The sequence below is a fragment of the Carassius gibelio genome, chromosome B9, assembly GCF_023724105.1.
Source record: "Carassius gibelio isolate Cgi1373 ecotype wild population from Czech Republic chromosome B9, carGib1.2-hapl.c, whole genome shotgun sequence".
NCBI classification, from domain to species: domain Eukaryota; kingdom Metazoa; phylum Chordata; class Actinopteri; order Cypriniformes; family Cyprinidae; genus Carassius; species Carassius gibelio.
Genome location: NC_068404.1, coordinates 8,167,076 through 8,181,818, shown reverse-complemented (window position 1 = coordinate 8,181,818; position 14,743 = coordinate 8,167,076). Strand labels below are relative to the sequence as shown.

General features: G+C 36.6%; 1 protein-coding gene across 1 annotated transcript in view; it reads right to left on the bottom strand.

Moving 5' to 3' along the window:
- Positions 1-9,706: 9,706 nt before the first annotated feature.
- The window catches only part of LOC127965233 (collagen alpha-1(IV) chain), a 55,112-nt gene continuing 50,075 nt past the window's right edge, over positions 9,707-14,743 (bottom strand). The window contains exons 46-52 of the mRNA XM_052565925.1: positions 14,083-14,211; positions 13,907-14,005; positions 13,544-13,756; positions 13,276-13,453; positions 13,074-13,188; positions 12,607-12,779; positions 9,707-11,532 (exon numbers count right to left, since the gene is read on the bottom strand). Of these exons, the coding sequence (XP_052421885.1) occupies positions 11,451-11,532; positions 12,607-12,779; positions 13,074-13,188; positions 13,276-13,453; positions 13,544-13,756; positions 13,907-14,005; positions 14,083-14,211 (989 nt within the window). The 3' untranslated portion in view covers positions 9,707-11,450. The remainder of the gene's footprint in view (positions 11,533-12,606; positions 12,780-13,073; positions 13,189-13,275; positions 13,454-13,543; positions 13,757-13,906; positions 14,006-14,082; positions 14,212-14,743) is intronic.

The following is a 14,743-nucleotide window of genomic DNA, read 5'->3' as shown; positions in this document are numbered from 1 at the left end:
TGCATTTTGAATGAAAGCTCTCTTGATTTGATGAATAGATTCGCAAATCAGTTACTTCAGAGTTTTTATTTCAGTTGGGATGCTATAGGATTCAAGGGCACCTAAGTAAGCAGCAGGGGAGCTCAGTAGGCTTTGAATATATATCAGTTGCACTTGTTCTGACTTGATGTCATCATATTTCACCTTTATAAGGAGGTGTGAGTCTGACTCTCTTGTGTGTTATTGCAGTAAGCAGTAGGGATCTTGAGACACAGCTCTGGTATATCTCACATCCCAGGTCACACACTCGATTGCTGTGCTTGATGTCAAATAGTGTACTTATAAAGTTATATTTTATAACTGTGCTATTTGTCACCCCCTAATTTAAAGACATGCCTGTCAGGTGTTAGCAGGATGGATAGAGGTTTTGATAGCATGTTATACCAAGTGCTGATCTTTGCATTTTAATTCTATTTATTTTGAGTTTTTCTGATGTTAATCGGGCATTTCTTATGTTGATGCGTCACGTAGAAATGACATTTCATCTATTGACATGCTTTCTTGCTGCAGGATTTATTGACATTATACAAATGTCAATTCTGCTAACAAAACAACCCAGTTGTCAAAGCCAATGTGCTGACACACATGACTTTTACACTGACTGTGTCTTCTGTTTGCATGAGCATGAAGTTACGTTTGCTTTGTGTGTCTTCTAACAACCTCTGAGAAAGAATAAAAAGAAAATGAAAAATGTTTTGTCGTTATTTAATTCATGTGCCCTTTTAAAATTTGAATACAATTATTAATCTTGTTGTTCAAATATATTAAGCAATAGAATATTTTTTTACAGGCCGCAGTCCAATCGTCATAAAGCCACTTCAGAGTGATCTGAAGGTTGTTTAATCAGCCAGATAGATGTGAAGCAGTCTTGGTCAATTCAGATTCATTTTTTCTCTCTCCGTTTTTTTTTTTTTTTTTTTGTATTTTCATGTTGGAAAAAAAAAATCTATTATTTTGTATATTTGTTAATTATATTAGCTGGCTTTTGGTATTTCTTTCTTAACAATTTTTTTATTAATAAAAGATAAATTAACAACAACAAAAACAACTAAAACAAACAAACAAAACAATTACTTCAGATGTTACATGAATTAATTTGTAATAGTGTTTATAGTGTATAGTGTATAATAGTGTAACACATCCCAGTATAATGAACATGTGCTTGATCAAAAACAATCATAATCAAAAATATTGTAAAAATAATAATAATAATTAAATTAAAAAAATTGTATATTGCTGCAAGGTTTCGAACTCAAGAAAGGGATCTGTCAAGCAAAATATTTCATCAGATTTTTTATTAAAAAGCAATATAATTTTTTTTTTTTTTGGCAACAGTGTGCTGCTTGTTTTCACATTAATCATTTCAAATATCTTACACTACACTACTGGATAAACAAAAAAATACTAATATTATTATTGGTGATATACTCTATGTTCACATATCTATGCTAAATCTGATGTACTATTACTTGATAAAAGGAGGCCTTGTAATAAAGGTCAATTATCAGTATATCCATGGCAACTACAGGATGTATTATGTGCACTCTAACCTTGCGTGGAGTTTGGCATATACATTTAAATCCCTGGCAATTTTAAAAACATGCGAGCCTTTGAAATTCGATCATGTTGTGATTTGCCATTGCTTTGTATTACCATCCTATGATACACGTTAATTCCTAGAAAGTCTAGACGACACCGATGGTGGGGGGGCACCATCACCTCACCCCCCGTGATGCACTTATGTGACCTTGTGTCAAGCTGCCCTTCCCAGCGTCCCAGCTGTGAGGTGCAACTAAGAAGTTGAAGTGCTATGCAGCATTGAACCCAGTGACATTTCTATCAGATCAGACTGTAATTTCATCCCCATGTGTCCTGAACTTTCATTGCTCACCAGCAGATTTGTGGAATGTGTGTGTGTGTGTGTGTGTGTGTGTGTGTGTTTATGTATGAGAGGGTAATCCCTGGTCAGAAAAACTCAAGTGGCTAGGTTCTGACCCGGAAGATGAGCCTTTCGTTTGATTTGGACTGATCAAAGATCACAGCCTCTCCAATCTGTCACACTGTGTTCACTTCAGAGGTCTGCTGGGATTTTACATATATATATACTGTAAGAGTACACACACTGAATGAGAAAAAAAACCTCATTCATCTTGGTACTGTAGCTTTACACAAGTACGCACAGTAATCACCAATGATTTGTGAGACTTTCTGAGACAAAACCCTCTCAACATGGGACTCATGAATATTTAACAATTTTAATTAATTCAACGGATATTAATGCATACCGCACAAGACGCAATTACTAAGTACACACTTTTCAGTTCACACAGCGGGAGATGCTCTTTAATAGTGTGTGTGCAGCAAGAAAGTTCAGTTTGTTTGTAAGTGTTGTGGGTTCAGCTGTAAAGGCCGTGAACCCATTGGCTGATGTTGTTACGAGGCTGAAAGGGGTTAGAGATCTATTCAACCTGTCCAATCTATCATTGACTTCACTACCAAGCCAAAGAAAATTGTGCTGCATACACAAACATTTATTGAGATATATAACACTCAGTGGGTTGCTTTCTGGATGCTTATTTTTATACAGAATGTGATTGTCTTACTTTGGATTCAAAATGAGTTCAACATGGGTTCAAATGTAGTAGATCATACTCAAAAACAGTGATCGACTTCTTGTAATGGTTACAACAAGCACAACACTGGGCAGAAGCCATTTTATCCAAAGCATCAAAATCTATCGATTAAAGATATTGTGATCTAACTTCTGTCTCGAATTACTCATCCTCATGTTGTTTTAAACCACTGATGTCACATGGACTATTTCAATAATGTCTCTACTACCTTTTAGGGTCTTGAACTTGTCAGTTTGCATTATTGCCTATGCAGAGTCAGAAAGCTCTTGGATTTCATCAAAAATATCTTAATTTGTGTTATGAAGATGAACGAAGGTCTTACGGGTGAAGAACAACATGAGGGTGGGGAATTAGAGACTTTTAACAGAAGTATCATGTCTGTCCTTTGGCTGTGTGAATCACTTTTTCCATAAGATGTGCTGAGTGTTGACAAAGCAATGAGTGGGTTACAGTACTATGTTAAAAAGACCTGCACAAGCTCCAAAATTGACAGTAAATACAACTTATTTGACTAGTTATCAAAAGAACGACAGTCCTATGGATATTTTCAGGACCATTACTCCAGTCATTCCAGTCGGTCATTAAATCATTCTAATTTACTGCTCAAGAAACATTTATTATTTATATCTTACTGATCCCAAGCTATAACATTGTATAGTACGTGTCGTTTACTCTCCATTTGCCCGGTATTTCTGCATAAATTAAATTATTTAAAATAACAACATAAAAACATGAAAACTACCCCAATAAAAACGGATTGTGGATTATGGATCTGCAAGGCCCCTTGCCATACATCTTTGACCAACTTGGTCGACCAGCTTCATTAGAAAACAATGCTGGTTTGTCGTTTTGTAGATGAACACTACAGTATCCCGCTCCACCAGCTGGACCAGTGCCAAACCAGCTTTAACCAGCATAAACCAGCCTGTTGGTCTTTTCAGCACGTGTGCTGGAGGAAGGTTTCTTTCTGGGTATTGCCAACAGCAGAGTTATTTGGCAGACTGAGAGCTGTTTGGCACATACACGTAGCATGTTCCAATAGCTATGGGAGCAATCTTCCAGTCCTGGAACAGCGTGCTCATGCCGAGCTCAAATACCTTGACTGAACCTGGCACTCCTCTGATATGAGACAAAGAGAGAGCTTGTAGGGATACTCTATTTCTGTGACTTGCACACCAGGAAGATGAAAGTCAATAACAATACGTTAAAGAACAAAAGAAAGAAAATCACTTGAGTATTCAGTTGTTCTGAGAGAATGTTTCATAGAATTAACAGACGGGAAGATGAGGAGAAAGAGACGTTGAAGATGATTTATTCTATGGCTAATGCTACACCTGATTAATAATTCAACACAACCAAGTTATCCAGCCATTCCAAATTTCACACATGCGGCTATAGAATCGCTACACATCAACAATGGACCAGAGGCTGTGTGACACTAATGTCTGGATGCTAAATGAAAGGTAGCCTTTAAAACCATTTACAGACCTATTCCGTACACCAGTCACAGAAATCCACAGCTTTAACATGAGAGCATGCTGTAGTGTTATGAGAGCAGGTTGATAGAAAACTGCCATGACACATCCATGTGCACATCATTGTCCTGCAGGATGACCTTGCTTTACAGATTCAGTGCACACACATTCAGTGAATGTTTTGTATCTGGCCGTATAACTGTGATTTGCAGTTGTGGCTAGCACACGCTAGGGGCCATGTGGTCAGAGGGTTATAGAAGGACACGTTCAGTCAGTATAAACTGACCTTGTGTCCACCCGCCCCTAGTAACAGAGCTTAAATTAGTGGAGTCATGCATATACAGACAAATGCACAGGGTCCAATCAACTTCAATGTCACGGGCGTTCACAATTAATTATAATATTCTAATTTGGTGCTCAAGAAACATGTTTTTATTATATTTTATTAATTTGTAATGTAACAATATTGAAAGTTGAGTTCGAAATATCCACGTTTATTTGTCAGTAAAAGTCTGCTGGATGATGTCGGCAGAGTTACTACTTTTTGTATTGCAGATCAATGAATAGGTGACGCCTAGTGCATTGTAGGTGCATTGTAGCTCAATTAAATGTCAAGTCTTTTTTTTTCATTTTCTTCTTAGCGTATAGAATCAATTTCAAACTAATTTATAAGGTAATTTATTAAAAGCCCACCTTGCCAGCAGAGAATTATCCATTAAAATACACATATTTTACCTCAGTGAGATTAATTCTTACTATCGAATTCCAAACTCTGTATTACATTGCAGTACCTTATAAAATTACCTGCCAACTGGCGAAAAAGATGTTTACGCACCAACGCCAGTTTTTTTCTCACATTTGGCAGCCAGTGCGCATTAGTTTTGGACCCCGTCTGGACCCTTTCACTCATATTACACAACTTGAATACTACCTACTTTATAGCTAAACATTTAATTCCATTGCAACTGTCATGCTACTCCCAGACAAGCACTGTATAATGATGGCAATGCTAAAAATGAAGTGTGCACGACACGACTAGCATCATATTTCAGCATCATACACATGATAGTCCAAACCAAACAGATGTTTTTAGCAGAGAAACTGAGATACAAGCTGTAAAGGCACAGCCATATTCTGGAAAAGGGGTGGGAAGCAGCCCTTTCATTTGCATTTAAAGAGACATGCACAAAAATAGTGTGTTTCTGCTTCCACTCAAAATATGTATTTTCAAAATTATATAATACATGATCTGTTGAGTATTTTAAGTATAGATTTAAATAAGCTGATTAAGTTTACAGAAACATTACAGTATGACAATATACATCCAAACAATATAAATCCACCTAAAAGGACACTTCAGAGTTATAACTATCATGGCCGCCATATTGGAAGGAGGTTCCAAATTGAAATGCTCAAAACTGGCTAAGTCTTTCCCAATGGAGAAAATGAAAGGCTTTTTAGTTCCAGAAACTGCACTCTATTGCTTTATAGAGCTTAGATTGTGCCACAGAGCCACTGTTTTTGAGGGAATCAATCCACAAAATGTTTTGTACAGTTTGGCATGGTCGCAATTGTAGAAAATACACACATTTGAGAATAGCCTACAACAATGTTATGGCATAAACACACATTTTGAGAATGTCTTAATAACTGAGGGGATGGAAAAGCTATGGAACAAATCAGATAGTATTCATTTGACATATAGATGGTTGGTGCTGATGTATGTTGGTGTCCATGCCCACAGCAGTCGCAGGCAGTGCCAACAAGCTTCAGGCTACAGCAGACCAAGACTTACCTCAGACTTCCCTCATGACTAACAGCTCCATGAGCATAGGGCAGCAGAAACAGCTCTTTGTTTGGAAGAATGGAGTAACCTTAGGAAAAAAGGAGAAGAGTGTGGAGTGTTGAGACATGCCCTTTGTGCGCTCTTGGCAAAAGATAAGCGGGGGGAAAGAGGAACATGCTGCGAATCCATAGAATGAACATTCATGGCACAGAAACATCATATCAGATAGACCTGCTGTAACACAAGGCTACAGAAGTGCCCAGAGCTTATCAAATGCACAGCAGCACTACCAGAACAAATACAGCCTTAACCAAGGATAGGATATGATTTATTCACAGCATGCAATAATCTGAACAGAACAGTCCTAGTGGAAAACTGATAATTATACATAACAGCCACTACAAAAAAGGGACAAGTTGCAGCTTTACAGATCAAAATAGGATTTTACGCACAGCACATTAATAAATAGGCTCCTACAAAAGAAACACAACCAGTGACAACTAAAGTTTCAGTGGAGGGGGATTTCAGTTCATTTGTGCCCTGTTCCACAACTTTTAACAATACATATAATTGTTTTATAATTTAAAGGAACCGTTCTCCCAAAACTGACAATTCCACCAATTGCTTACTAAAGCTGACTTTTTTCTGTGGAACAAAAACAAAGATATTTTATGTTAAAATATTTATAATTTATATATTTCCATACAATGTGTCAATTTTACTTTTGGGGTAAACTCTCCCTTTAAGGAGGTATTATAAAAAAAGCATTTTCACAGGCCAAAACATAATAAACAAGATATAAAGTGAGCCATTACATTTGGTGAAGTATTATTAGCTTTAACAATATATTTAACATAGGCTGTATATATATATATATATATATATATATATATATATATATATATATATATAATTATTATTATTATTATTATTATATTATTATTATTATTATTTTATGTATGTGCTGCTGTTTTCCCTCCAAAATAATGTAACTTCCAGTTAGCTGATGTCATTAAGCAAATATCTTAAAGCAATATTAGTAAAGATAAAGGTCATGCCCTCAAGAGGACATTGAATAATTTGGCACAGGGCTAAACCCTTTGAAAAGTAATACTGAGAACACAGCACACAATACCTTGATTAGCAATTATACAATATATTAAACGATATTCTAAAAATAATAATCATTGTGCTTGAAAACATTGTGTTTAGATAAAGGACAAAATGGCCAGTTCTTCCGTGTATGCAAGATATGACATAAAACACAGTCAATAATTTGCAATGATTAAAAGTTGTGAATATTTTATCCAACATATTAACCGTTTCCCAAAATGACCTTGAACTGAATATTCGCCAATGCTTCCCTTTCTTGGTCATGTGACCACGTTCATTCAGCTCATTGGCCAGTCACAATCATTTGGTCTTTACTTTTCTTTCTATCTCTCTTCTTCTCTAACAAGCTTTCTAATAAGAGCATGAATCCACAGTTTGGTTCTAATGTTTTTTGTTTTTGTTTTTGTTTTTTGCTCAGTACAGTCTCCTTGAAAAACTGATCCAATCTGATCCATGGCATGTCTATCTCCATTCCTGGAGGTGACAGCACAGACCCCTCACCTCAATTTACTGCCATCCTCTTTTGCAGCGTGTTCCCTTTGACCGATAGAGTTTCACAACTCTACTCAGCTGCTCCTCTCACCCCATAAACACCCACACTCAGATCACTGTGTGCTCAAGGTCATTTTGAAGTGGGACAAGAACTTAAACATATAGCCAAAATAAGATGAGCACAGATCATCTGACATTATATGCATTCCAGTATGTGCATAATGTATAAAGTTGATAAAGATGTTGCAAGAGGTATCGTGAAACTCTTCTAACTAGTTTACGTCACACAAAGGTCAAAGGTCCTCCATTTATACACGTCATTTTAACAACAGCCCATGACTGAATGGGGTAAAAGGCTATGTTTGTCTAACTGCAAACAGAGGGCGAGAAAGAGAATAGGATTTCTATAAAAACAGATGAAGAGATGAAAGAAAAGGTTATCTCTTCTCGTACTCATTGATCTGTGTGCACGGCCCAGAGCCTAAGCGCTCTCACACACCACTTTACACGTATGCTGATAACCCCCCAAAAAACTGAGAACAAGCTCACAGTGGAGCAGATTTGCTAAAAAGTAGCAGACTTCAGTCCTGTCCCCTAATGCAGTCATGCATTCAGACCAGAGGGAGTGTTTTCAAATCTGAGTCAATAATTATGAGCAAGCAAACATGTGGGAACTTAGATATTATCCTTAAACATTTCTAGGAAAACTAACAAGGAAAGCTTTGAAAAAAATGACCTTTCGTGACAGTGTCAGACTGGAGGCCTTTGTTGAAAAAGGTTGTTGTTTTTTCCTCAGCAGAAGGGCACAAATTTCCTATTAATGAAAATGTGAAGTGAGCAAGGTAGTTTCTCATAGTATGAAACAAATATTCTTGGAAATCCAGTTTTAGGCGCACACTTATTGTATCTGGTAGCAATCCTGTCATACAGGGTGAAACATTCTGCATGAGGGATACACGTGTTGTTTTGTGACTCATACTGACTTTTATCATTGGCATGACTTGTTATGAGTACATCGAGGAGGACAGCTGTGTTATCGAGGGTTATCTGAACCCCCATAACTGGTTCAAAATGAATTTGGAAGCTGTAAAGCAATGCAAATATTTGTACTTTTCAGAATAAATCATTTTTAGCCTTGTTTTGTAATAAGATATGCACTCGTAATATGACTGCCAGTTTATGTACAAGTGGATATCATATATTTTGCAATATGATATGCATTTGTACACAAACTGACAGTCACCACTGATAAGCTACTACTAAATATTGTGGAAACTTAAATTCTGTAAAGTTGCTTTGCACTGATTTGTATCGTAAAAAGCGCTACACAAATACACTTGAATTGAATTGAACAGGAGGAATGAGCCTTGTGAGAAACTGAGTGAACTTAGATCGCCCTCTCCAGGCCAATGTAAGTAAGAACATGCATGAACATTACAGTTTGTAATTAGCTGTAGTCAGAAGAAAACCCATAATAAAAGACCTGAAAAGTAATCTTTTATTATTATTATTAATATAGAAATTGTCAAGTTAAATATCTTCCCAACTAAGTCTACTGAAATTATTGCAATTATTATATTTCATATCTTAATTTTGACAACTCTAAAAAATTCATTTGTTCAATTGTTTTCCTTCAAGCTTGCAGCTCCTTGAGGGTCCTCGGATGGCAGACACCAGTCAACAGACAACAGACAAAATCAATACTGACACAACTAACTAACTAACTAACTAACTACCTAACTACCTAACTAACTAACTGACTAACTCACTAACTAAATAGGCTGGCAAGTATGTCAATTGAAATAATGCTATAATCAAAGAAAATATAAATAATAAATGAAACACTTAAACTTCAAGTTAAAGTACTAAAATTACAAAAATTAGACTTGAAGTAAACTAAAGGTCGTTATAAATATATAAAAAAAACTAAATTAAAATGAGCAGAAAAATAAAAGCTAATTCAAAATATTAATAAATACTACAATAGTATATAATAATATATAATAGTACCCCCCCCCCCCCCCCCCCCCAATATATATATATATATATAAAAGCGGTTCGGTCCAAAAAACACTGTCATATAAAATCATGATGTTTGGGACACCTAGAGGGTTGAGTAAATAATGGCAAAATTATGATTTTAGCTATATATATATATATATTCATCACACATTTATACAAACATTTTATTGTATGACAGTATAGGGTGGGGGCATCACTGAAATCATGTGACACTGAAAAAATTATATATATATATTCACAAATTGCTATCAATGTCTGTATTATTCAACATTTTCAAAAACAAGAGCCGTTAATACTTAATGGGCACATCAATGCACAGAGATACAGCGTGTGCGAGATCAGTGACATTAAAGTATGGATATCTGGGCTCACATCCGTGACTGAATCAAGGCACTTTCCAATTTAAACACAACTAACTATTTACTTGGCTAAAGCAGTAGTACAATTTGAAGCTGGAAGGTCAACTATGGGCAAGGTTTTGTAGCAAGCAGTGTAGATTGCATAGTCAAGTATTATCAGTGTAAAATGAAATAATAATAAAAAGAAAAGATCAATAAGTAACAAATCGACTGTGTAAGGGGGACATGTGCAGGTTCTTTGGTCTGGTATCTGAGGGACTGAGACAAAAGAAACTCAGGACATATAACAGAATCCATAGGCAATGTTTAAATGAGCAATGCTTGCTTGAGAAACAGACCCTAAATTCTGGATAACCTCTTGAAGTTTGACATAGATGTGGTTGAAATCAAGTCAGGTGAGTTTGCTGATGTGTTCAAGTCAATAGAGTGATAAAAGAGTCAACGAACAAGGTGTAATAAGCTTGAATTCCTGCCAAAATAAGTTTAAAAGCAACTGACTTACTAGTGCACTTGCTCAACATCTGATGTCTGGTTATATTTATTAGAGCTATAAACAGATACTGAAGGGACTGTATATGTCTATGTGAGAATGGAAACGAAGTTAAATGTCATCATGGGAAAACAGAGACTGAATCTGTGCCATTAAACAAGAGTAATGACAATATTTCTGCACCAAAATGGACCAGGCACAGCCGCAAGCACATATGAACAAGCTTAAACATCTAAACATAGATTCATAAGTGGACATTTTCAGTCCAGAGGCCACATTCTAAAGCACAAAAAAAAAAAAAAAACCTTGCTGATTATTACAGTTTATGTGCCATGATGGTTTTCTGCAGTGGTTAACACAGAGAAATCATTGTAGAAAGGAAAGGCCCTTTGGTGCTTAAATTCTTATCGCATACGTTTTCATAAATAATTAAGCATAACAAAATCAATGGCATTTACCTGAAGAGATTATGGCGACAGAGTGTTAAGTAACTAAATAGAGCACTATATTTACAACAAAGCTTGATCTTTGCTTTTCCTACATCATACTAAGAGGGTGCTGATAAACTTACTGACATGAAGTAGGAAAAAATGAAATATCCAATTCTATAATGTTAGTGTTGCTTGATTATACATTTTAGAGAGAAATAAACAAGGTGTGAGCATCTGATATTGTTGAGTGGCATGATAAATAAAGCTGAAAAAAAAAAAAAAAAAATAAAACCAAGAAGGCCTGGACAGGATAACATCCGATCCATATGGATTCTTGCTGAAGATGGTTACCTGCTTACTAATACATAAACTCAGTGCAAGTGTAAACAAGTGTCATTCATTAGACACAATGGAACAATGTTAGTTAAGCGCTCTGTATGAGGCACATGTGCTATAGTAGATCTTGAGGTTCCATTGCTATAAATGATGAGACGGATATTTTTCTGTGGATTCTTGAAGTTTTTCCGTGGCTTTTCACAGAAGTAGCACCATAACATTTGTTGTTTGTTCGTAAAACTGGGACATGAAGAGCAGACGCAGCGCTGAGGCTCTATACCCTCTTCATGCACACTTGACACCTGCTGATGTTATTTCGTAGACTCCCAGCCTTTAGCGTTGTAGGGACAGGTTTGCTGTAATCACAATACACAAGAGAACAGGACACATTTTTACATATTTTTCATAAGGTTATGGAATTCTGAGTTTTTATCTCTTTTTAGTGGCACCTAATTGTGCAGAGCACAACACAAAAAGTATTTGTCTTTATTTGAAATGTAATTTTAAATCAATGAAATCATATATCGTTATTTTCATTGTTGTGGAAAAGGGCAATAATAGGCTGTTGATCTGTTTAACATTTGAAGGGTAATATTCTAAAACTGCACAGTTTATATGAAAAAAATGAATATTATTAAAAAATATACACATAGATGGAATCATTTTTCGGACCTTTTTTTTTTATTTATTATTATTGCATATTGTTGCTATGCATATTGCAATTGTTGTTTACTTTATAAAAGAAATTGTAGGCCTAAAATGGAACATATAACATAAAACTAGCCAACTATATATTAGCAGTCTCTCAGTTGAGCATAAGAATAAGAAAAACTTTTTTGTTCTTCTAATCTTTTTAAGATGACCTGGTGATTGTTTACATTAAGTGGGATGACTTATTAATGCCTTATACAGCAGTGATGCATAAACACAATACAAAGGCTCCAAAATCACCCAGAAATTAGTGGGCCCTCTTGTGGTAAGAGAGAGGATTTATTGTAGCTTTATAGTACTCCATGAGTGTGGCATATATAGTGCATTCATAAAAATAAATAAAAGGCCAAATGCAAAGCAAATATTTGCACCGCATTACTCGCTCTAGTTCACTCGTGGGATGTTTTCTGCATCACTGACACAAATAAAAACATACAAGCAATAAAAAAAATATATATTCTGTCTGTCAACTGGACGTGTCAATAAGCTCTTCACTGATTGGCTTGCGTACTAAAGTATAATATGAATTTTCAACTTGATTTAAATTGCGTCACCCAATTCGCAAATTTGCATTTATTCGCGTGTTCGCGTGCATTGACTTTGCATGCAATCTACTCAAATAAACTCTACACACAAATAATTCAATTTGCTTTTGGTGTGAATACACCATAACAGTTAATGAATGCATGTAAATGAATAAAAAGTCTGTTAAAGCTTACCTAAACATTTCGTTGTCCTCTATGGTGGCTAACCAGAAGCTGTAGGAGTTAGCGTAATAGTTGCATGTGCCGCGACCGTGACACTCGATGAAGGGAGCCGAGCGGAACTCTTCCAGACAAGAACCCGGAGAGGCCAGAGCCTGACCTGAGCCCTCAGCACCAGCACTGGTGTGCTGTTACACACAGAGACAGATCTTTACACACCAGTCACAGGTTCATATTTTCATATAGTCCTCATTGAAAAATAAGAAAGCAAACAGATTTGGCTTCCAGGCAGTGATTATTTGGTGATATAGTAATGACCTTAGTGTGTGGTTGACAGGGTTAAACATCCTGTACTTTAGTTTGTAAAATCACTTTAGTTTGAAACTGATTTTACAGTAATAAAGCTGACTATCACATATTGCCATTCCAATTTTATTTGAATACATTGTGCAGTCCTAAAAATGCTTCTTTATTCTCCTCACCATGACGAAAGAGTATCCAATCCAGAGAGAATCCCAACCTCGAGGGCAGGCTGGAATCTGGATGCTCTGACTGTGCAGAGCTATCACCATAGCAGGAGCCTCACAAACTGCACATCTGTCACAGGAAAACATGCATGCACATGAGAAGGACGAGGAATTCTTACTCACCGAAATATCAAACGATTCATAAAATATCGCAAACCTGCTGATGAAGGGTTTGATGCTTTCACCGGTAACAGGGGCCATGCTCATGGGCATGGGTTCGGGAGAGGTGAGCCAGTACGAATAGTCATTACGAGAAGCGAAGTTACATACATTGTTGATGTTGCAGAAGAGGAAAGGCATTGGGCTGAACTTCCTTAGGCAGCTACCAGCTGTACCTGTTGGGTAAAGAGCAGAACATCAGGGATTGAGTAACTTTGATTAATGTTTCAGAATAAATACATGATCTGTGTGGCTGTCGTGCTAACCTAGGTCTTGTCCATGTGACCTCTCGTTGCCCTGGACATAAAGCAGCGAATATCCATCATAGATTGGCGTCGTTCCATCTGGACAATCTGGAACATCAACACTCTGACTGTGGCGGGTTACAAGGAAGCCGTGATCCATTGAGGCAGGGCCAGGAGGGCCGATGCCACCTGGGAAACCACTAGGACCTGGAGGTCCAGGGTACCCTCTGGGGCCTACAAAAAAGAGATTTTAGGGAATCAAATAGGGATTTGGCAAGCATAAGCAATCTTATGAATGAAAGGAATTTCAATTCTGCTGAAATTTGCTGAACTTTTCTGCTGTCTGGGATTGGCTCTTAATATTTGATGTGTCCGTGCACCTACCAGAGGGTCCAGTTTGTCCAGGCTCTCCTTTGGCCCCAGGATGTCCATTATAGCCAGGTGTTCCATCGGATCCTTTCATACCCTGAAGTCCCATCACACCTAGGAGGGAGGTTGTGTGTTAGATGTCAAATGACTCTTTTCATAAACTTGTAAGTTCAGATATTTGAAATACTCACCCTGTTGTCCTTTCGGTCCAGGGATGCCTTGAATTCCAACTAGACCTGGGGGACCCTGAGGTCCTGGAACACCAGGATCTCCCTTTATGAATGTGTGTGGCCCAGGGGGTCCAGGGGGGCCTTCGCTACCTTAAATTTAAAAAATGTAAGCATAAATTTAGTACAATGTTTACAATGAATTATAGCATTCACACCTGAACTGTCCATTATTTTTGTGAAGATGTTTCCCCATATACTCAAGCTCAAATAAGGATTTGAAGAAGCAGTTTGGTGGATACACAAAATGTGTTCTGATATTTTGTGTGTGTATATGCAAAATATTTTGTGTGTTCAGATGCAAAAGCCTCTAAGTGCCATTTGAAATTTTCTTCTAGAATTAGCATTTTTGATCAGGTACCTATGTTTATGTTAATTTACTTAATTTAAATGGCAATGAAAAGAACCTATGCACTGCATTTAAAGTAAAATTACTGAACTTACACATAAGAGGCTGAAAAAATGCTAATTGTAGAAGAACATTTTGATTCTTGTTTCTGGTTTTTGTTTATGAACTCTTCATGTATAAATAAATAAATATATATATATATAAATATATATATATATATATATTTCTGGCTGATGACCCTGCAGCTGACCCATGGGCACTGGAGGAGGTGCGACA